Source organism: Mizuhopecten yessoensis, unplaced genomic scaffold, assembly GCF_002113885.1.
Source record: "Mizuhopecten yessoensis strain PY_sf001 unplaced genomic scaffold, ASM211388v2 scaffold11115, whole genome shotgun sequence".
NCBI lineage: Eukaryota > Metazoa > Mollusca > Bivalvia > Pectinida > Pectinidae > Mizuhopecten > Mizuhopecten yessoensis.
In genome coordinates, this window is record NW_018408887.1 from 452,610 (window position 1) to 475,958 (window position 23,349).

Genomic DNA, 23,349 nt, shown 5'->3' on the forward strand with positions numbered 1-23,349 from the left:
AGGTAACGTGTGTCTATAGACGATGCCTAGACAATAGTGTTAGCTAAGGGCCAATACCACTGATGTGCCATAGCCTGGACATGGAAAATTATACTGTAGAGGTTGATAGAAATATATTACCATTAATGAAATAAGGTAAGGAAATAAAGAAAGAGGGAGGTCTCTTCAGCATTGCACTGAGAGCAGTAGTTTTTTAAGAAACAGTATAGTCATCTTAATTTGGGTTTCCCCATTATGAGAAACAGATAATTATATCCCCGTCGTACAGGATATGGGCACATGTTTTGTCTAACAATATTACCAATACGATGACACAACTTAATCAGCATGATTTTATTTGCAACGTTTCATGAATAAGGTTTTTATTCATATCCAAGAAACTGTGTTTTGCTGTTTCAGGAATTATTCTGAAATGAGAAAAGAACATGCCTTAATATAGGAATGTAGTATTAGTAATAACATTACAGTTGCCAATAGTTCGGTATCAATTGTGTGTCAGTGCTACAATTTCCACAATTTCATTTATACAACAAGATCAGTTAAGTTTAAGCTGATTTGTGGTTTTGTCATTTTACAACAGCAAAATTGCATCGATGTTTAAAAATAGATGCAGGATATACGTACAATACCGCTTGCAGGCGTCATACGGGTTTCCTTTACAACCTTGGTCACAGACACACTTTCCGTGGTCATAGTGAGCTCTGCTCCCACAATTACGTCCATTATTTTCTTGAGGGATGATAAAAGTTAATGTATTCAATTAGTAAACAAAACATTTAAGTCATGAAAGTATTGTAATAATGAAGTAATCGCTCCGATGTGAAGCATATGAATTCTGTTTTGATAATGCTGAACGATGCATTTTGCATTACAGCAGATAAATGTCAAATAAACAAAGAAATTGTATATATTAGATATTTAAATATTTAAAGGTTTAAATGTCAAAGAAGCAGATACTTTAAATAAACAAAATGTTTACTTGAGATGCTTCCACCACCTGGAATATATAAATATTATATATCTACAGAAGATGGACAATTGTAACTTTATTACGTATTAATTAGGCCTTTAAAACAAGCTGTCTGATAGCGATTCTCTGATACATTGTGAGATAGAAAAATAAACCATATTCTAAAAAACAAAGTGCAAAAGTGGACACAAAACCTCCTAAATGATTAAAGTTAATGTGTTCATTAGTGAATACAAGATTTCGATTCCTAACGATTTTTAACCATGTTAAAACTGTAATTAAAATACTGAACAATACATACGGTATCATAGCAGATCCGTATTTAAATGCCAAAGTAGCAGACAATTTGAATAAACAAAGTATTTACCTCCGCTTGAACTGCTTTCAATACCTGAAATACATAAATATTATATATCTACAGAAGATGGACAATTGTAACTTAACTTTTCAAACAAAACCAATAGCAAGTATTCATACATGGAGCATATTTATGGGATAGTTGTTCAATGTTGTAAGAGGTTTTTTCATTTAGTACTTGTTATGTAATCAGCCTTTTAAAACAAGAATCTAGGATATCATGCGAGAGAGAAATGCAACTAAGGTGTCAACAGCTGAGTGCAAAAAGACACTAAATTAAAGGATAAAAAAACCTTGTTTATCAACCTTTAACTTTTGTTCATGATATGTTTTACCGCAAATTCCTAATCTACGGTAGAAACTCTGACAGCTTATTTCCAGATCAGCAGTGTTCTTGTATTAAGAAAAATAATTCAGGAAAACTTTTTAAGCGCAAGAAATTAACGGAAATTTGCTAATATTCCTGCCTCTATGAGCACAATTTTCTGGGTTAAATAAAAAAAAAACACCATAATTTCAAATGTGTGTAATTACAAATGGACAAGGTAGACTTTCCATAATATCTTATATTGTCTAATACCAGGCGATAAGAGAATCGTCGACATGATACTGATTCAATCGCGTTATAATATATAAATGTGAAAATCTAAGGCTTAAACATGCCGCCTATATACATGTATTATGCTGCCTGGCAAAAGAGTACTTATACTTACCACTGGATGATCCGCCACTACTGCTGCCTCCATGACTAGATGATCCTCCACCTCCTCCTCCACCTGACACTGTAACGATTAACACTGAAAATGTCCTCCAACTAGATCAATTTGAAATCGTTTTGTTCCCTAGATCTTACTTAGCATATATATCTAATGGCTAAACAAAATATAATCATTAAAGATGTCTTTGTAACTATGAAACTGTTTCTTTAGTGTAATGGTGTCTACAATACCAAGACCAATCAGAATATAAATAGAGATAGGGGCTAACTCTACGAAACAATCAGGGAAAATAACGATAACGTATACATGATCAAGCAATCGAACTTTTGCTAGGACGGAAAATATGTTGGGCAATTTACCAGAATACGTACCTTTTCGACAATAGACTTTTGGATCACCTTTGCAGCCAACATTACAGACACAACATCTGCGCGACGAAACATAATGAGCGTTTCTTCCGCAGGTACCTAAACCAAAAATGACACGCTCAATGGTTGATTAATTTCTGATACAGTTAACGAATGATCAAACTCCACAAGTAACATTATTATTTGTTTCAGAAAAGAATTTTTTTTGAGATTTCTTAAATATACTTACTTCTCCTTTCCCGCCTATCTGAGCATTCCACTGCTGTAAAATATGTAAAGATGTAGTTTTGAATTTGAAAGCATTACTTTTTGTTTTCTTAAGAAAATAAAAATTAAATACCTAACATATCGCTCATGACAAATATGAAATAAAAGTAATTCTTACCATAGTTTACATCTTCATTCTTTCCTAGTTGAGAGGTTATCATTTTCAAGGCATTATTATTATACAGTATCTATGCTCTCATGTGTTTGTTCTAGAAATAATATTTGTTTATGAAAAATCAAGGTGCTAGTATATTAAATATAAATGAATCCTTCGTACTATTGTTCAAACTGATCCTCAAGATATTTTATAGTAATTAGATATTGTAAATTAAAAAAAGGTTGATTCTGAATTATTGTATGTCTGGTAAAAAGAAAAGGAAAAGACAGTATTACAACTATAAAAATAACTCAACTACCACATTATTGATACGCTTGTCCCAGAAGCCTCAAACACTGCAACGGTCATACCGTTTTAGGAGCCAATCATATACTGGAGTTCATATTCCCGTTCTTCAAAATGTTAAAATCAATAGACAATGGGTAAGCGTGATTAAAGGCATTAACAATTACAAGATTTGCAAAACATATTAGTTATAATAATAAAAACTGTTCACGACACAATGTCATGACTGACAAAAAACGTTAAATAACCAGAAACTCGGCATTCTCATCGACGTTAATAACATGCATAGCAAGTTTGTATAACAGTACCACACGCCATGAGCCTGACGTCCCAAATAGTTCCGGTTTATTGTAAAGTCGTGCAAACAAACTAATCATATTATGTCGACAGATAAACAAGATATGAAGTAATATGTTGGTCTAAAAATTTGATTCAAAAGAATGGAATGATTACCAAAAGACAATAATTAAGATGTTTTGAGTATGATTGAAAACGCATAGCTTACTTTGTGACAACAGCCTTGAAAAAATATGTTTATAGTTAAACGTATTGTAAGTTGTCAGTGTTGTGCAGATGATATAGCCACTTGTATGGCGACTTACCCACTATGACCAGCAACGTCAGCAACAAGAGTTCTCTAAGAGCAAACATCTTCTTCAGTAGTTGGTGTCCTCTCCGTGCCTGCCTGAATCCTGATGTGAATGTTCAGACCGATAGCTAACCGGTTTTATACACCCCAAACAATACTGAATGCGTGGGCATTGTTCATGTAAGTAAAATTTCAAAAAAAACACCTGTGCAATAAAATAGTTTCAACACAAAAAATCCAACAGCTGTTTTTCTTAATTCTTTAACATAATGATATCAAATGTTTAGAAGCAAGTCACACTCTTACCAGAAAATTAACATGTAAAAGCTAATATGCTAAGAAGGATTCAAGTTCAAAGAATTCAGTATTTACACATGTAAAGCTGTGACGTAAGATTAATATGGATGGAAATCGAATATTCATGAATGGATACTTATTAAGAGGTACATTAATAAAAAATGCATACGTTAAGTAACTGGTCACAAGCATCGCGTCCACTAAATGCTTACTTTAAAGGTTTTTCGTAGACCATACTAGACCTAGATCTGTTCATGCGATCGGTAGCTTATCATGGGTCTATTTTTATAAATTAGACTAAACACAACTAAAACTTGTTTGATCAGGTCGATATCTAATAAAGTAAAATGTTTTCTCATGGTCAACCACATAGGGAAACCTAAGGAAAAGACTATCAAGGTAAATATGATGTGTCCTTTCTTATAATTATTGATATTAATTTTATTTAATTTGTAAAATGGAAATGCGACATTCCGGATCCCTGTCTCATTGCATGCAAAAGAAGATAATTCCACTGTAGTTTTCCAAACATACAATAACAAACATTATTTTGATTTGTATAGCATTGTAGCGGAAATTAATGTTACTATCGATTAGGTAACTCAGTTGGTTAGAGCGACCACAACGTGATCTGAGGTATAGGGGTTTCAATTCCGGCCTAGCCCGTTGCATTTTTACTTTCAGAATATTTTTCTCTAATTCAAAAACAAAATCACTTTAATTAGTTTTTTTATAACAACTCTGCAATGCATGGATCTTTTTTTCCCAGAAAATATGCCTTAAAGCTTTTTTCGTGCTGATAAAATATTCCAGTTTTTCAGTCACAGGTTTTTGCAGTGGTGTGGTATATAAGTTTAGAACCACAATATGGTGGTGTTCACCATCACAAAACAACTTCAATCAAATTAAAGCAAAATACTTTATAATATAGATATATCAATATATACACTGTTTGTTGTCACCTTGTGTCTGTGATAGGAAAACACCTTAATAAAACAATCAAAACGAGTGCCATGAAAGGAATGTATATTTCGGGAAAAATCCAATGATTGTTCAATTGAGAAGTTGAAGTATTTGAATTTAATCTATTGTTTGGAATAAATAAAGGAGCATCTTTTTAAATTATATGTTTAATAAAACTTTTAAAAATATATTTCCTCCCCTTAAAGAGCGTGGGAATATAACTAAATAATATATTTGTGTCGACCTCCTACCATACCTACAACATCGCGATAGGAATGATTGGTCAATCAGATTTGAGAAATTGAAATGAAATGATTTGGGGGAAATCATCTGAGTTGGTAAACAGCAGTCTTAGAAATAAGTTTTTTTTAGTTATTTCGGTGTACTTTCTCCGCAACAACCAGAGTTATTGGAATAAGGTGTTCACAGATAATATGATCATCTAACGACAACCACCTTGAACAAATGATTTTACTTCGACATGGTAACACTATAACTCAGCACCATTCGATTTGTTATTCATGTATAATGTGAAAGAAAGTAATCCGAAATTTTACTGTACTGTTTCATGGAGATGACGACAACAGTTACTTTTTAAGCTCCTATTGCTTTTCTTTAAAGCAATAAAGAAAATATTGATATTAATTTTATTTTATTTGTAAAATGGAAATGCGACATTACGGATCCCTGTCTCATTGCATGCAAACGATAGTTCGTATGTACCTATACGTACATATTTGGCGTATTCATGTGAAATTCGAGTGAATTTCAATACAATTCATACTAGAGGAGTTATGCCCTTGTAATCGTTTTTTTTTGTGTTTGGGAAAAATGAGTAAATTTAAGAATCACCGTTCTATATTCATATTTTGACGCATTCATGTGAAACTTGGAGTGAGTTTAGATACAATTCATACTAGAGGAGTTATGCCCCTCTAATCGCTTTGTATTTGGGGAAAATGAGTAAATTTAAGAATCACCGTTCTATATTCTTATTTTGACGCATTCATGTGAAACTGGGAGTGAATTTAAATACAATTTATACTAAAGGAGTTATGCCCCTCTAAACGCTTTGTATTTAGGAAAAATGAGTATATTTAAGAATCACCGTTCTATATTCTTATTTTGACGCATTCATGTTAAACTGGGAGTGAGTTTAAATACAATTCATACTAGAAGAGTTATGTCCCTCTAATCGCTTTGTATTTGGGAAAAATGAGTAAATTTAAGAATCACCGTTCTATAATCATATTTTGACGTATTCATGTTAAACTAGGAGTGAGTTTAGATACTATTCATAAAAGAGGAGTAATGCCCTCTAATCGCTTTGTATTTAGGAAAAATAAGTAAATTTAAGAATCACCGTTCTATATTCCTATTTTGACGTATTCATGTGAAACTGGTAGTTAGTCTAAATACAATTCATACTAGAGGAGTTATGTCTCTGTAATCGTTTTGTATTTGGGAAAAATGAGTAAATTTAAGAATCACCGTCCAACTTCCAAACACAGTGACTTAGAATAGGAATTAAGCAATAATAACTGATTTCTGAAAAGAAATCCATAACTTGCAGAACTTTTAGGAAAGAAAAAAATAAACGTAAATAACAACTAGAGCTCCTGTGAGCAAGCTCAGGAAGATATAAACCCCGCACCATTGAATCTATGTATTCAAACTTTATTTGCAGGGGGTATACTACCCAAATTACAAATTCCCTCCTTCATTCATATTTCCCCCTATGCCTAGTAACAAAATCATCCAGAAAACGTGTAAACAATTTCTTCAGGTTGGTAAATATGGATTATGAAAAGTTCTCTTAACACAACCAATAACATATTCTATGAAACGTTTCGATGACTAGTACGATATGTTTACTGTCGCCTTCATCAGACAAATGACCAGTGAAGCGTATGCACACACAGGTGTAAAAAGTGTACGAGTTGTCAATAAAATCGATGTCGATTCGGCTACGCTGTAAGCGTTATTACAATAGTTGTTACTCGATGACTCCCGAAATTACTCGATTCAGCTACGCGTTTGTTTAATATTTGATCATAGTTGTGCGAGAGTCTTTAAGTCCCCTCATCTCAATTTAGAACTGACCCACTACGGCCTATCCAGATGGCTTCCTTTATCTGCCGCTTGAACAGATTGCTCTCTCTGTCCAGAACGAGTTATCCCAGTCAATCACATGTTTTTTTCTGTGTGGCATGGTTTGTGATTGCCAATTTATTTATCTTGGACTCCGACTTTTTCCTTTCTGATCTGTTGAATTTCCTACCTTCTTGGGTTTCGGTATCTTTCCGGTGTTCACCAAGGCGGACCCAAAATCGCCTCCCAGTCTTTCTAATATACGATGCGTCGCAGTTTTTACATCCGATTTTGTATACGCATTCTGCGACGTTTTCTTTAGGTGATTTTCCCTTAGGGTGTACAAGGATATTACGAAGCGTCTTGTGCGGCTTCATGGCTGTTGCTATGCGAATGCAGCGATATTTCCTTTGAATGGTTTCGGATATACCCTTTATACACGGGATGACTTCTTGACCTTTGGTTTTTTTCTTATCTTAGATTTGCCTTTTCTTGTTCCCCTTACTTGGCACTGGGTTTTTTTGTACCCTTTTTAGGACCTGTTTAAAGATGAGTTGCGTTTATACTGTTTCAAAGCGTCAATGCCAATAACTTCAGGTAGAAAATATATAATTTACTTTCACTATGCCAACTGACAACAAACACTTAATGCAAAGTTGCTTTTGCAAAGCTTGCAGAGAAAAAAAGGTTTCAAGTGCCATAATTCCATACAACATAGTTGAATCGGAAATTTCTTTCATCGTGCACATCACCATTTCATGTGTTTTCACTGAAGTTATAGGTACAAGAACAATGACTTTAATTGCAATTTTTGCACATGTGTATATGATGTTCTTTTATTGTATATAGTTAAAAAATCTTAACAGCAATTAAGGAGAAGTTACGCTTAGAATTATTTTTAGAGCGGAGATTTTAGGTTTCAAGGGGGATAACTCCAGAAATTAGTCGAATTGCAACATGTTGTCTTCATATTCACCTTCATATGATGTTCAGTTCTTTCCCTGTGCCAAGTAAAAAATATTCTCACAAACAATTAGGGAAAAGTTGTGTTCTCAAGGTTATTGGAGCAGAACTACTTCAAGGTTGGTACATAACTACAGAAAGAAAAAGTCGAATTGGAAAATGCTTTCTTCAACGCATCTTCATTTGATCTACTTTCACTGTCCCAAGTGACCAATAATCCAACAAACAGTTTAAGAGAAGTTGCACTTACAAAGTTTCTGGAGAAAGAAAGTTTTCATCGCAATTACTCTATGAAAAATGATTGAATTTCGAAATTCTTTTTGTTTCACGCTTTACATATGATGTACTTTTGCTGTGCTTATTAACAAAAATAATCCAAGAAAGAGTTTAGGTGGAGCTGTGCTAGCAATTATTCTAGAGCACTCATTAAAGTTTCAAGTAACATAACTCGAGGACAAAATAGTCGAATTTCTTCTTTAGTGCAGATTTTAAGAAATTAGGCTAACAAGATTTATAAAGCAGATATTTCAAATTTCAAGAGCTTTAACTCGGGGAAAATGTTAAATTACAATGATTTCGTCATGTAAATCAACATATGATGTATTTTCACAGTGCCAAGCGACAAAGAATGCACCAAACTGCTCAGAAGAGCTGTGCTTTTATGATTTGTGGAGAAGAAATGAAAGTTTGAAGAACAAAAGTCAAATTGTAAATTTCTTTCTTCATGTACATCAACAAAAGACTTCAAACTTATTGTGTCACAATGGATGTGTCAATTTTAGTCGAGCAAAAGGTTTTTGGATGCAGTTAGAAATTTATAATTCGATATCCAGTATTATCGCATAGTTACTGTTTGTCAATGATTACGAGAATTTAGATATAGATAAGACTGTTAGGCGTAAGTGATGTTGTTTTGTCTCCGAATATGACGTCAGATACATTGACGTTAAATTGTTTAAACGTGAAACATACAACGTGAGGAAGACAGTTTCTTTGCCCTTGTCGTTCATGTGTCTATCCCAGATCCTTTGATGAAAGAACTTTTCTTTTATTTGTTTCTCACACAGCAAGGTGGCATGGAGTCACATGGCAGAAACATGTTTAAAGATATTTTTCAAGATAAGCAATGATAGACAATCGGCGTCAAAGAAGGGTAAGAGATGACTGGCAAGGGGCCAAATAAGTTCATACGTTAATGTAATGGGGTCCAGCAGTTTTTTTAAAAGTGTTCCTGAATCTCATACCTTTGCATGTTGAAAAAGAACTGAGCCATTAATAAGCATGTTTGGCTGTTATAGGTCTCTGTGTTTGTATTTTTTTTTTGTTATCTTGAAGATAAGACAATTCCATCATCTTGTTTTCATTGAAACATTCAGATCCAACGACATGTTTTTTTTCCGATATTTTAGCAAAACAAATTAAAAATGTCTACATATAGATCGGTTATGCCGATTATTCTTGCTGCCTTTCTTTAAACATAAACTTCAACAAGTAACAGTAGGAGATTGTGAAACGCATTACGATGATTTTGTCTGTAACCGCAGTGATCGTAGGGGCCGATTAGGGAAATAAGCTTCTAAAATCATCCTACAGTTTTGGTTAACAGATATGTTGTTGGTTCATTATCAAAATATTTTAGTGCACATCGCTTAACTGTCAAATATTATGTTTATAGATAGTTTGTGATGAGGTTGCACATTTATGTATGTTTTTTGGATATTTAGGTGGCAGAAGTTTCAAAGGTTTTATGTGTGTGTTGAGCCATATATATAAATGTGAAATGTAGGTGAACAAGTGTGGATAACCCTATTTAACCAGGACAGTGGTAAACGTTAACACTATCGTCTATGGAAAATCATTTGGTTCTGCAAGGTGAGGCCCGTATGACGTCGGCAAGCCAAATTGTACGCATGTCTGCTACGTAGTACAGGCATTCATTAGTTTAACTAGACTTAAAAGTCTTTTAAACTGGTTTCATGACAAATGTGAACAATGGAAGTAGCATGTTCCCGTTTCGAAGTTGTGACATTTGGTTTAGACGGCAGTTTAACTTGATATTAGTGAACGCATTAATTATAAACTACGAAGACAATATGACACTTGCTTTAATAATGATCGATAATAAATAAATAAATAGTAAAAAAACCCAGACTCAAATAAAGTTTTTTATAAACAACAAAACAATTTCAAGTAGACAAAGATGAAATTTTCGAAAACATCTAAAAATATTCTGTGATACCGAAAACAAATGTTGACTGTCAAGCTTTTACTATTACAGAGTTGTTATATTAATATGTCCTTTATTAAAATGTTGCCAATAAAACCGTATTCGATTAATTTGTTGTATCTTTTAATTTTTAATAGGTGCCTTAACAAATGAGCAATTCATAAAATACAAAGTTTCTACGGTGAAAACACAATATTCTGAGTCTCATAATGGGACAACCCAAGGTCGAACTACTGCCTTCATAACAACACGTTTGACCCTTTTGTTTTCTTTCTTACCTTAACCTCTTTCCGGCTACATCTGGCTATCAGTCTACAGATTATCATATTACCGTGTCGAGGTTAAGTCATGTTTAGAGGGATTAAACTTTAATGTGGCTTCTGGTGGAACTTTTGTCCCTGAAAATCGTCTTCATGCATGCACGACCTTAAATAAATAATGCAGAATCCTTACAAACCCTTATTGATCCAATCAGCCCTCAGAGCATCACCTGGAATATCTTGGCAATTCGATACGGTGTTATCAACTAATACACCGTTGATAAGCCCGTGTGATATACAAAAAAAATCTAAAAATAATGCGGAAGTAAAGATGACTTCACTTTACACTTGATAAGCCAAACAATAATTCCCAGTTTCCGTATCATATTTCGTAGTACATATAGCCTATCAAACATTAACTCTACATTCCTTGTCGCAACTTTTGTGGAAAATAAAATCACCAACTATTTATTAATGTATCGACAATGAAAATAAATCAATTAAATGTTACATAAATAGAGGATGTACAAAATGTACTTCGACCCTAAATCGACTAATAAAAGTGTAACGGTTGGATTTTTACATCAACAATTTTGAACCAAGTTATCAGTATATAGCTTGTGAAATATCCTTCCGTTAACTGAGTGAACCCATGTTCGATTTGGTATTTTATTGAATAACTAAACACAAGATGTAAATTAGGCGCAGATCCTTCTTCATTTACAATCCCACATAAGGAGGGAACCCTGATTCGATTTGGTTTTAATTGAATAAAAAATACATGATGTCAATATAAGGTCCTTCTTTATTTGCTAGTTTCACATAATAGTACACAACTATTTTCATAGCAGCACAAAATATTATATAGTTTTCCATGCCTTAACAGTTAGCAGTCAAAACTAATTTTCGGAAGGTCTCGTGACCCACCACAAGAACTGTAGGCAAAATGAAACAGTTTGTCAGGTAGGTTGGAAATTGACTGTTGATTGATAAACGAATTCAAGCAAAATACTATATAAAATATGTATGTGTTGTCACTCTATGAATGTGAAAGATAATATGATGTTAAAACTAAATAGCTAAAAGCATAATAAAACACACAAAAGAAGTGCCTTGAACGAAACACATTCCGCCCATAAAAATAATATTTGTCCATTTTTTAAATAGTTGCTTGTACGTGGTATATGAATTGTATATATTGTATGGAAATATTGAAGGTCTAGCATTTTTAATTAAGTGTTTAATAAACCTTTGATAAACAAATGCGTAGATTTCCCGCCCTTTGAAAGTAGTCTACATCCTACAAAACATACAACCTCGAGCTCGTAAAGTAAATCAATGGTCAATCAGATTGGAGAAATTAAACTTGAATGATCTTGGCGGATTGGCCCAATGTGATGTACTGGAGTGTGGGAAATAATGACGTTTTCGAGAGGGATTCGGCATTGAGTCCACGCAACAGCTAAGGTTATCAGAATAATCTAACAAGAAGACAATGTAAAGACCACCGATTGGAAGTCTTTGGAATGTCAAGTATATAGTATAGTAATCTATAGAAAATAAAAACAATTGCAGGGGCATTACTCTAGTCAGTAGCATGGGGGAGTTGTTCACCTCAATATTGAATGAACGACAGGTGAATTGGGATATTGAAAATAATATAATAACAGATGCTCTATTTGGTTTTAGACTCGGACATACAACCGTTGATGCAATATTTGTCCTTCAGAATTTAATTAATAGNAACAATAAAGTGTCCACTCGCAGGTGGTCTTTCACTATTCGTACACCTTACATTCAATAGCTATGTTTATACATGTGTTATATATAAATATATATTTTATATAGTTATATTAAGTTTGTAAGTTGCCCCCGCGCATGCATGTATCAGCCACCCCAACACTGTATCCGTCTGCGTCATGTCCCTGTAAAGTCTTTTACTTTGCACCCGGACAAGAATGGGGACGTCCATTACCTACATGCACGCGGTATATTACTGGTTTATTTTTTATTTTTTATTACAATTATTTTTAACAATACAAAAAAGTAAAGACTCATTTTGTTTATCTAATGATAGTATTCGATTAACAATTTCTAATCAAGTCCGTATATAATTCACTTTTAATGCCTATGATTGAAAGAACCCCACTAATTCCACTCGTCCACTTTCATACATCCGTAAAGTTTGTAATGTAAGATGGTAGACTTTACTGTAACTTTGCTGATTATAAGAAAGCTTTTGACTTAATTGACAGATCTCTTATGTGGTGCAAATTAAATAAGCATAGTGTTAGAAGGAAAATGTTACGTATAAGCCAATCGTTGCATATGTTATTTTCCATGTACGTCAATGACTGTAAAATTCATTTTATAAAGGAAGGATGTCCATATATAGAAAATAATTTAATGAACATTTTTATTTTAATGTACGCTGACGATACAGTGCTATTTGCAGAAATGCCAGAAAAGTTACAACACATTCTGTAAGCTCTGAAATTATTTGATAACAAGTACAATCGCAATTTGAACACTCATAAGATGAAAATAGTAGTTTTCAGGAATGGTGGTGGGAGAAGAAACAACGAAAAATGGTTTTATGACACTATAGAGCTCCAAGTCGTTGAACAGTTCAATTATCTAGGCATGCTCTTTAATTACAACGGTAAAGTTAATGTTACTCAAAAGCATGTTGCAGAGCAAGGGAATAAGGCATGTCATACACTTTGTAATAAGTTCAAAAATCGTAATTTTAATATCAAAACACAATGTTCTGTGCTCGACACTTATGTTAAGAGCGTCTTAACGTACAGTGCAGAAGTATGAGGGTTTCATAAAGATTTGTATGTTGAAAAGATACACATACAATTTTGTAAAAGGCTACTCAGAGTCAAGAAGAGTACTTGCAATAATTTAGTTTATTGTGATATAGGAAGATTAATAATGTCTGTATGTTGAAAATTAAGAAATACTAAATATTGGTTACAATTAAAAACTTCGAATAATCGCATTTTAAAAACATATTACGGTTCGTCTGTGAGATACAATGTATGTAACTGTATTAAATCTTGTTATCATAACCTGTAACGTACGTCATTGAAAGATATTATAGTATTATTTGCTGATAGGCTGATTAATTTTTGTTAGTCTTTTAATTAATCGGTATGATATACATGAAAATGTCGACAATACCGCGGAAACAAAGATTCAGGTTCAGATTCAGATTATTTTATTCCTTGTGTAAGACACATCGGATATAAGACATACAATCACATTCAAATATTACAGTATTTTTCAAATTTACAATGATATATGTATACTATACGGGCTAATTAAACTTAAAAACCCCACTAAATCAGCCAATCAGCAAGTGTTTCATACCCAACTGTTGTTCCGGCGAAATAAAGTGCCTCTAAATAATATCAATGTGTAATTGTTGACATATTTTTCTTTGAATGAAATCTACATATAATTGTATTTGAAAAACAAATTCACAGTTTTAGTAGATGTCGATAGGTGATGTCGGATTTATATGGGGTAAAAGTTAAGGGGATGTTCCCGTCCCGCTTCACCGGTTTGGCGTGTTAACTTCCGGCTGTTAAAAACAGAAGTCTGTAGCGCTCTTTTATGCTGTTAAACCTGGTATGAATCATGACAGTTGTAACTAGTTTTTTGCTTCAAATATTAAAGCAATTAGCAAAAAAAGTAAGTAATAACATTTAGTAGATTGTTTAAATGTGTTAGTACTAAAGGGACCACGGAACTAAATCAAAAATAGATTGTGGGTTTTTCCCTTTTGGGCAGAAGATTTAATAGGAACGGGAATTCCCCGGAGCCTGCTGGTTGGATATTTAGGTGGCAGAAGTTTCATGTCTGGGTTGAGCAATATATATAGATGTTATATGGATTAAAAAAAAAAAAAACAATTCTGCTTTTGTCTGGGTGAGTTTTTTGGTCGATTTTTGGTGCCGATTCAATACAAGATGGCGGCCCCCATAAAAAAAGTTCAAATAGGCAGAATTTTTAATATTTTATTGACAGTTGTGCGAAATGATATTCTTCAAAATGAGGGAAGGTAAACCAGTGCGGATAATCCCCTTTGAACAGGACAGTGGTAAACGTTAACACTTTCGTCTATGGAAAATCATTTGGTTCTGCGGTCCCTATAGTAAGATGCAGAATATGACGCTTTACACCATTCAAGCGTCCCTGGATACCATATGATGGGATCCACCAGCATACTTCTGGTTGTGAATCTAATCATGGATGTGTTTTTAGCTGCATGAGGATACTATGATGGAAATATACGCCCATATAGAGCGTGAAGGGGGCCCATGGACCAGGGAGGATATGTGCGTATTGCGGTTAATTGGCCAAATGGACACAGACCAACAAGGAGAGTGCTCCCGACTGTCACTGATGGTACATTGTAGATTGCTGAAGGAGGATTTCCCGAGGAGGGACTGTGACGTCATGATTTTGGAGGTGAGTCATCTCTGATATGAACCTATATATTTTTTTTTATTAATAATCTGTCTGTCTGTCTGTCTGTCTTTTTTTCTTGTAAGATATATATTAACAAATAACAAAGACCATTTTTTAAGTACTCAATATTTTAATGTTTCATTTCTTTTTCTCAACCATAACTCTGTCTTTCACATAAAATTTCTTCTTATTTCTCTTTTGAATTTTGCACCACAATGATGTCTTTTTTGTTCTTTATCTAGGTCCTTGGACACAGAGCTCCCAGCAGTGATTGTAGACCCAACCCCACTACACAGTTCTTTAATAGCTGTCCCCGGTCCATGGTTCACAGGATACACCGCCCTGTGAGCTCTCCCTGAAAAGTTACTAGTAAAGTTCACACGTGATGGGAGAGACTGCTTCAGCCGTTTGTTCACAGATTCTACCTTTTGGGTCGACAGGTTCCCCAGTGTCATTTCCAACAAGGAGTCACCGAGACAGGCCTTACCTTTCTCCATCAGAATATTTGAAATCTGTAGCGCTCTTTTATGCTGTTAAACCTGTCAGAAGATGCCTTTTAAAGCCTTTTTTTAATGTATGTATCTATGAATCCTGACAGTTGTAACTAGTGTTTTGCTTCAAATATTAAATCAATTAGGACAAAGGTAAGTAATAACATTTAGTAGATTGTTTAAATGTGTTACTCCTAAAGATGATAATACCGTATCGAAACGACAATACATTCAATGCGTGTTAAAGACAATGTCTAGAGACAGAAGTGCCACTTAAGAGTCACTTTAAAGTTTATTCCTCTACACAGAAATATGAGGATCAGTGCACTGATATCGCCGTAAACATATAACAGCAAGAAAGAAAAGGAGGTCCCAAGTGCTGTAATGAAGGCAGTCGTTCGACACAGAATATTATTTTTACATGTAGAAACTTCATATATTTATTAAATTGAAAAGTTATTATGGCCCTTTATTAAAAAAGACACAACACATTAATCGAATACGATTTTATTTGCAATGCTTCATACATTGTTTTTGATATGTTCGATCAGCCAAGAAGCAGAGCCTTGTTACAACAGTTAATCTGAAATGAATTAAGAACATATAAATATAACAACTCCGTTATAGTAAAACACGGACAGTTATTAATTGAATATTTATATATATTGTCGATAATTTAATCTTAGTCGTAATGTTTTCGTAGTTTACAAATAATTGGAATATGATCTTCTCTTTAGTCACATTTGTCATGAAACCTACAAACGAGTAACTTGGAAACTGTACTAATTATTTATAATATAAAAGCGTTTTAATTCTTGTTAAACTAAGGAATACGTGTACTACGTAGAAGGAATACGTACAATATAGCTTGCAGACGATATACGCGTTTCCCGTACACCCTCGGTCGCTGATACACTTTCCGCCTTCATAGTGAGCTCGGATCCCACAAGTTACTTAAGGTATTGAAGTTAAGGCATTCAATTATTAAACATAACATTTGGATGCACGAAAAAAATCACTCTAATATAAGAAAACGTATGAATTCTGTCATAGAAATACTGAATAATACTTTTTGTATCAAAACAGATCAATATTTAAATGTCAAATTAACAGGAATTTGAATACATGACTTGTTTAACCCCGCCCTAGCTGTAACCACCATTTGAAAAAATATATACGTGACATATCTACAGAAGTCGGATCATTATAACTTTTATTTGCTAGTTATAGCGAGCATCCATTATGTTGCATAATTACTTTTTTGCATGGAATTTCCATTGTTGAATGTCTTATACTTTCGAATAGTATTAATACTAGTGTTATACTAATAGAATACAATTTGAGATCGAAAATTACATCATAATATGCAAATGAATTTTAAGACAAATTCTGAACTTCATCCGAAAATGAAATACAACAGTATAAACTTAGCGTCTTCTTCATTGCATACTTGATTTACAGAATTAATTTTCCTACGCAAATTACTTGCATTGTGCAATAATTACAAAATGTAAGACAGAATCGTTCGATGAAAAGTGTCAATATTCTCCTTTTATTTTCTATTTTACTTACTTCATAATGTAAAGCAAAGTTAGCTCTAGTTCTGTGGTTATAAAAAAAAATGTTTGTTTATGATTTGGCGTATTCGAAACACCAAAGTTCATATGGACACGGTGTCCACAGACGATAGTGCCAGTCAAAGGTCACTATACACGGTCATTTCACTGTAGTGTAATACGTAGACCAAGGCAGCGTGGCACTCAGCCATGGTAACTACAGAGTATGTACATGCTGTTGTTTGTACAGTGAATAATGTTAAACGGATGCAATATTACAATGTTTTCTACGTTAAATGATACTGCTACCTTTATTTCGACATTCAGAGTTGACCGATGGAACGTTGAGAAACTTCAAATTTTCAGAGCCAAAAAAATAGTTGTTTGGGATAATGATATATTTGTTAATTCATTTATGCTTAATATTATAGTGGATTAGTTTAAATTGGGTTTTGTTTCATACAAGGATGTTAAATGGGATGCCAATCTAGTGTTGGTAAGTGTTCAAATTACCAATGACGAGCTGACGAAGTCACATTGTGGTATTGAGTCATAAGCAGCACTTTCGAACAAAACGCCTATTTGACTTGTTACGCTACAGAAGCCATATTAGTTTTCAGGACTAACAATGTGTGGACACGCTAACAGCTATACAATTGTAATGAATGACTGGATATCGCTCTGTCTGTTGACGTGGAAACATGCGGTTTTCCTTTTGTATTTCAAATGTAATTATATACCAAATCAAAGACATCAGTGGACAAAACAGCTGACAATATCGCAAAACAGCGGTATCTTTCAGTGCAGACAATGTCACTGTTCAGATGAAACTATCCTCTGCAATCGATACATTTGGAAAATTACCTTATCATGTAAAGATAAAGATAGGGCGGCAGGCAAGGAACCGACCATAAATATGGCTTGGTCATTGAGAATCAGTCTGACATACAACTGTTGTAGAAACAAAAAATATTGCTTTACGCCCATGTCCAAGAGAATACATTGTCGCATAAACATATTGCTTTTGATATGATTATTTCACCATTCTTACAAGTGCATGCAAGTAGTCACAACTATATGCATTTAGGAAATTTAACGTAAATTATAATGAAAAGTATTTGGTCAAGCATACTTGACAATGACAGTTCCTGGATAATACACACATATTTGCTGATTCCTTATCAAACTACTCTCAAGACAAAATCATAATAAGAAAATCGATTTCCTCACGCTTGTCATGGAGCTTATCATTAAGACGCCATTGTTAGTCATATTATCAATAAATAGCGAGGAATGCGGCCGATAATGAGAGTTTGTAATGTCCTTTTAAAGTTCATGCATATCAGATAATCCAAGGGGTTATGCTAACGTACGTTATCTGCACCACTGGATTATGTTATGACAAAATAGAAGACTCGCTGTGCGCCGCCGTTTGGATAAGGCGAAGATGACTAATATGTGCATCAAAGTATCCCGTGTTAGCGTATCGGTAAAATCGAAATTGGGTGTCGCTAGGTGTAGGCCTAGATAATGGTCAGGGTTTCTTTTCAAAAGCTTATCAAGTACCTTCAATTTTGCTATCACATATCCTAGGGATGCAGGAAGCGTAAGTGAGCGTACTTCTGGAGTATCGAGGATGAAGTCAATCGTCAATATGTCTGAAAATACAATTTAAGGATTTGGCAAATTTTGTTTTGTTACTTGTTCTGAAGAGGTCTTTGATATTTCAGCCTCAAAGAAAACCATTAACCGGTCGCCCAAGAGAGGGTACAGTTTTTCCCGAAAGACTCATCCTAAAAATCTTGCCACCTCGCTCAATACAGCTCATAAAACAGTAACCCAAATTCGAACGAAGAGATAACGGAGCCAAGCAAGAGGAAAGATATCAGGAACTTTTAAAATAATAACGCCGAATGATATATCCTCGGTTACAAAATAGCAACCAAAAACCACCTACGAAGAAATAACGGGACCAAGGAGGCTTCATAGGAAACGGAACGAAATGCGGAACTTCCATAAAAATGAGGGCGAAAGGACGATTAACACATGCATAGTGTCAAATTTAGAATATTATGTCGGTCATAATGTTAAAAGTCATTATTAATAGTTTGAAAGAGCTTATATGTGTTTCAAGCAAGTCTGAAAAAATTATAACCAACAGTTTAATTCCAGTGCAGATCGAATGAGGCGGCGTGTGACGGTTGGCACTGTTGTCTGCATATGGGTTATATTTCTCTTTGTTTGTGCATGTCATACGTGTGACCTGTTATTTTTTCTTTTCAACCCCTTTTCAACTCCTATATCTCTGGGCACACCCTGCAATTAACCAATTTTCTACTTGTAATGGCAGAGTCTGCAACAGATGTTGCCTTGATACCAAATGGATGTCTTAGACAAAAGTACAGCTAAATGTGCTCCCCTTGCCACATCAAGAAATCCCAAGACCATTATTTATTTGTTCATTGCCTTGTTTATCAATTGTGGAAATCAAAAGCAAAAAATAATAATTACATAGCGATCTCTAGTAGGAAATCAAAGTTTACATTTGGATTGTTATCCGTCTATATTATCAACGTCTGGTTTATTGGTAGGCGACGTGAGTTATGCTATTTACCAGGCAGACATATCGGACCTCTAGATATTATAAAAAAAATATTGTGAGATGTAACAACGAACACTTTTTATCTGGAAATTTTCATCTTAACTTACGGACAATAACTGAAAATTCTAAACATGGTTTAGAATATTTTCTAAGTTCATGTTTTTCATGATGCAAAATGTACTACGTCCACCTGGAACATTTTAAACACTATGTGTGCGACTATTTTAAGCCATAAACATATGCCAAACTCCACCTTTATCGCATTGTGTGAAGCTTTGTGTGATCTACTGAAATAAACTTCCATAGCTTATCATAATCTGATCAATACATCAAAGGATTGAATTTGCATTGATATTGTCGGGTTGCACAAGTATAATCCCATACAAACACAAATAGCTGTGCTAGGTGATTGTGTTTATCATGTACAAATATAATCCTATATATAGTAATATATACACACAATAACTGTAAGCTTTCTACTGAATGTAAAGGTATGTAAAAATGTTCCGTGTTAGATTTCCTTCCTGACAGTATTTCTTCTTACAACTTCAATTTGCAAGTATTAAGAAGGATATTTTGGTTAAGTATTTGATATGGTCGGGGATTGAGGACAGAATAAACCTGCTGTTACCCACTTCATGATGTACGCGTCAACTAATGACATTGGTTTGCAACAGCATGCCGTATAGTTTACTGCCATAATGTGGTACCAATTGACCAATATATATTATTGTGATATCACAAATGAACAAGAACCAGCTAGAGAATGACCAATCGTTTACACACCATCTCTGTTAATCTTGATTGTTGTAGTTTATCCGGAACGGTTAGCGTTAAATGTTACCAGTTGATTTATTTGTCTTTTACAATGTCTTCCTTCCTAAACTTGCATACGATTTGAATGGCGTTCAGACTGTTTCGTTAAAAGTTTTTCCATGTTATAACGATATTTTTCCCACATGGTTAAACAAAGATTTTATCAAAGAATGGTCCTGCAAACGTAACAACTTACAAACTGTCCACTTGTATTTCATGCATAAATGACCTATATCTGTAGCACCAGACAATAACAACGGGTGTTTTCCTCATGGCTGATGATGAGGGTCAAAGCTGTCTTCCTTATCATTTCCATATTAATTCGTGTCTATAGCTACTTTTCTTTAAACCATTATGGAATTTGTAACAAAATATAACTATTAATATCCAAAGAGGTGAAAACAATGATTTTGTTAACTTGAGGAAGATTCTATTCCCCCCTCTGTCTCAAAAACCAGGAAATGGAATCTCCCATAGTTTGATAAGTCTTTGTATCGACATCGAATATTTAAAAATGTTTTATTTATTGAAGACGCTCAATACGAAATACTCTGTTCCAGATGATTGGGCCATATGAACGTTGCTGTTTGATGAAGAGGTTGAGATTTATGACACTATCCAACCTGAAGATAGGGAATTTGAAATCAAAAGGAAATGCCATGTTGTGTGTTTCTGGTACGTATTCATGCTGAAAGACTCTTATTGCAAGCTATGGCATGTGTCCATGTGTCCCAAGTTTGGTATGAGTTTTAACAAGTCATGCAAGCATGTCTCAGCCTTATCAGATTGCAGGATACTTACTAGTCATGTAATGAGTATTTCTATGTTATTAAGACATCCTGATAGTGCAGAGTTCATATTGATAGACTATTTCAATGAACTTAATAATATATATATATATATATAAGTCCTATACGCATCAGTTTCCGTAAAGAAATTCTTTAAAAAGGCCAAAATGAAAGGGTCAAATGCAACGGGAATTACATCCACTTCTAACACATCATTAATTTAGTCTGCAGTTGTATAAGGGTGTAAACTCATGGGAGCAAAAGGAAAGAGCCAATCAGATAAACCGGGTAACTGTTTTCCAAAGCACTTCCCCTTCAGTCGTACATTCAGTGGGCGTTGTCCTTCTATGATAGAAGGTGTTGGGAGTACGTAAACCACCAACATATCTACTTATTTAGATCAGGTAACGTTATATGTGTCCACTAATGAGAGAGGGGACATTTTAGGTGCCAACGTACTAATTAGTCAGTGTATGTCATTCACACAATGAGCAAGAACACATTTATATTACAGTGGATCGCACAACGTTACACGATGTGCGGTGTGCGTGCGAGGTGCGCATGGCGTTTGCGCGATGTGAGCATGATGTGCAAACGATAAAAACCTGGACAGTTATTGCTTGCGCAAATTTGTGCGGACGATGGACGAACGTTGTGCGATAAAAACCTTGGTTGGTGTAAATGGAGAAATGGCTTAACTATATATACGGCTTCGTGTTCAAACATATAAACTTGACTGTTTAAGTATTTTTCTATATTCTAGTAAAACAATTATATAAAATTAGAATACATATGTACACGGTTCGAGATACAGGTAAACATAACCACTTTGTGCATGTACTTAAACCGTACAGAAGTGTTCCCCAACCGGGGCACTTACATAACTCGACAAGGTGTGAAAATCCAGGTGAGGGGGAGATACAGTCAACACGAAAGCAAATAACAAATACTTAACGTCCAGTTGTGTTTTTAAAACAGTCATACGGTATCATACATCGGCTTTCTATGTCAGGCACAGGGAGCCAGGTAAAACTCCGGTCACTCATCAAAATGTTATGTACCTGTTCTGTTACCTGGGCGCCAAACCAATTCTTGACAGTCTAACAGTCACTGTAATATTGTGTAACACGCATTGTATAATTCAACATAATCTTAATTAATATGAGAAATTTATATACATTGTTACTTATGTCATGAGCCGTGGAGGCCAAGTGGTTAAGGCGTCTGACATTCTGCTACCACTAGCCCTCCACCACTGGGTCGCGGGTTCGAGTCCTACGTGGGACAGTCGCCATGTACTGGCCGTAGATCGGTATTTCTTTCTCCGGGAACTCCGGCTTTCCTCCACCACCAAAACCTGACACTCCCTTAAATGATCATATCTGTTAATAGGACGTAAAACACACAAAAAAAAAAAAAATATCCTTATGTCATACGGGCCTACCGCATTGTTTTCATTCCGTAATATTTATCAAACGTGCGATTGGGTTAAATTGTTTGTGCGGAAAGAAGCGCACAACGGGACGAATGATGGTAAAATCGCACATTATTTCTGGCGATTATTTTATGTCACATCAGTAGTTCACTATGTTGGTTGAGTATCCGTCTCTGAGGATGGTAGATAACCTGTAGCTTGAAATTATTCTGACACGGGTTTCATGAAGTACTCCTTTTAGAACAAATCACTGCATAGGATTGCATAGACATCTGTTGCTGTATTCCTAGATATATTTTGGAATACTTTTTTTTTTACATATAGTACCATCAATGAGACGTAAATGGCCACATGGAAAGAGTTTACTCTGTTCAGCTTTCTGCATCGATTTACTTAATTTGAACATGTCCTTTCTTAGTTCGTATAACTAAGCGTTAGTATTTATGGGAGTTTTAAGTTAGTTCCATCAAGTACGTATATCTTTTAATACTTGAACATATTAAGAGCGGCAATTGCCAACGGCCTTTTCAAGTAAATTTTAAATTGGACATTATATATATTTATAATAATAATAATATACAACATTTGATATAGCGTCCTATCTAGCTAACATAAGCCACTCAAACGCGCTTTACAATAAATAGATATACAATTAATACAATTAGGATATACATTTTTCAGGAGCTGCCTTATCAGGCGCTAACT

The 23,349-nt window shown here is 34.4% G+C and overlaps 1 protein-coding gene across 2 annotated transcripts; it reads right to left on the reverse strand.

Moving 5' to 3' along the window:
- Positions 1 to 320: 320 nt before the first annotated feature.
- On the reverse strand, positions 321 to 3,769 carry LOC110466052. Of its 2 annotated transcripts, none has more exons than XM_021522304.1 (7): positions 3,687 to 3,769; positions 2,644 to 2,676; positions 2,418 to 2,513; positions 2,041 to 2,109; positions 1,338 to 1,361; positions 625 to 729; positions 321 to 407 (listed from the first exon to the last, which is right to left on the reverse strand). In XM_021522304.1, coding segments are annotated over exons 1-7 (378 nt in total). In that variant the 5' UTR covers positions 3,736 to 3,769; the 3' UTR covers positions 321 to 405. The 2 variants fall into 2 exon arrangements, with proteins under 2 accessions (XP_021377979.1, XP_021377978.1); XM_021522303.1 differs by having other exon boundaries at positions 2,041 to 2,124.
- Positions 3,770 to 23,349: the final 19,580 nt, after the last annotated feature.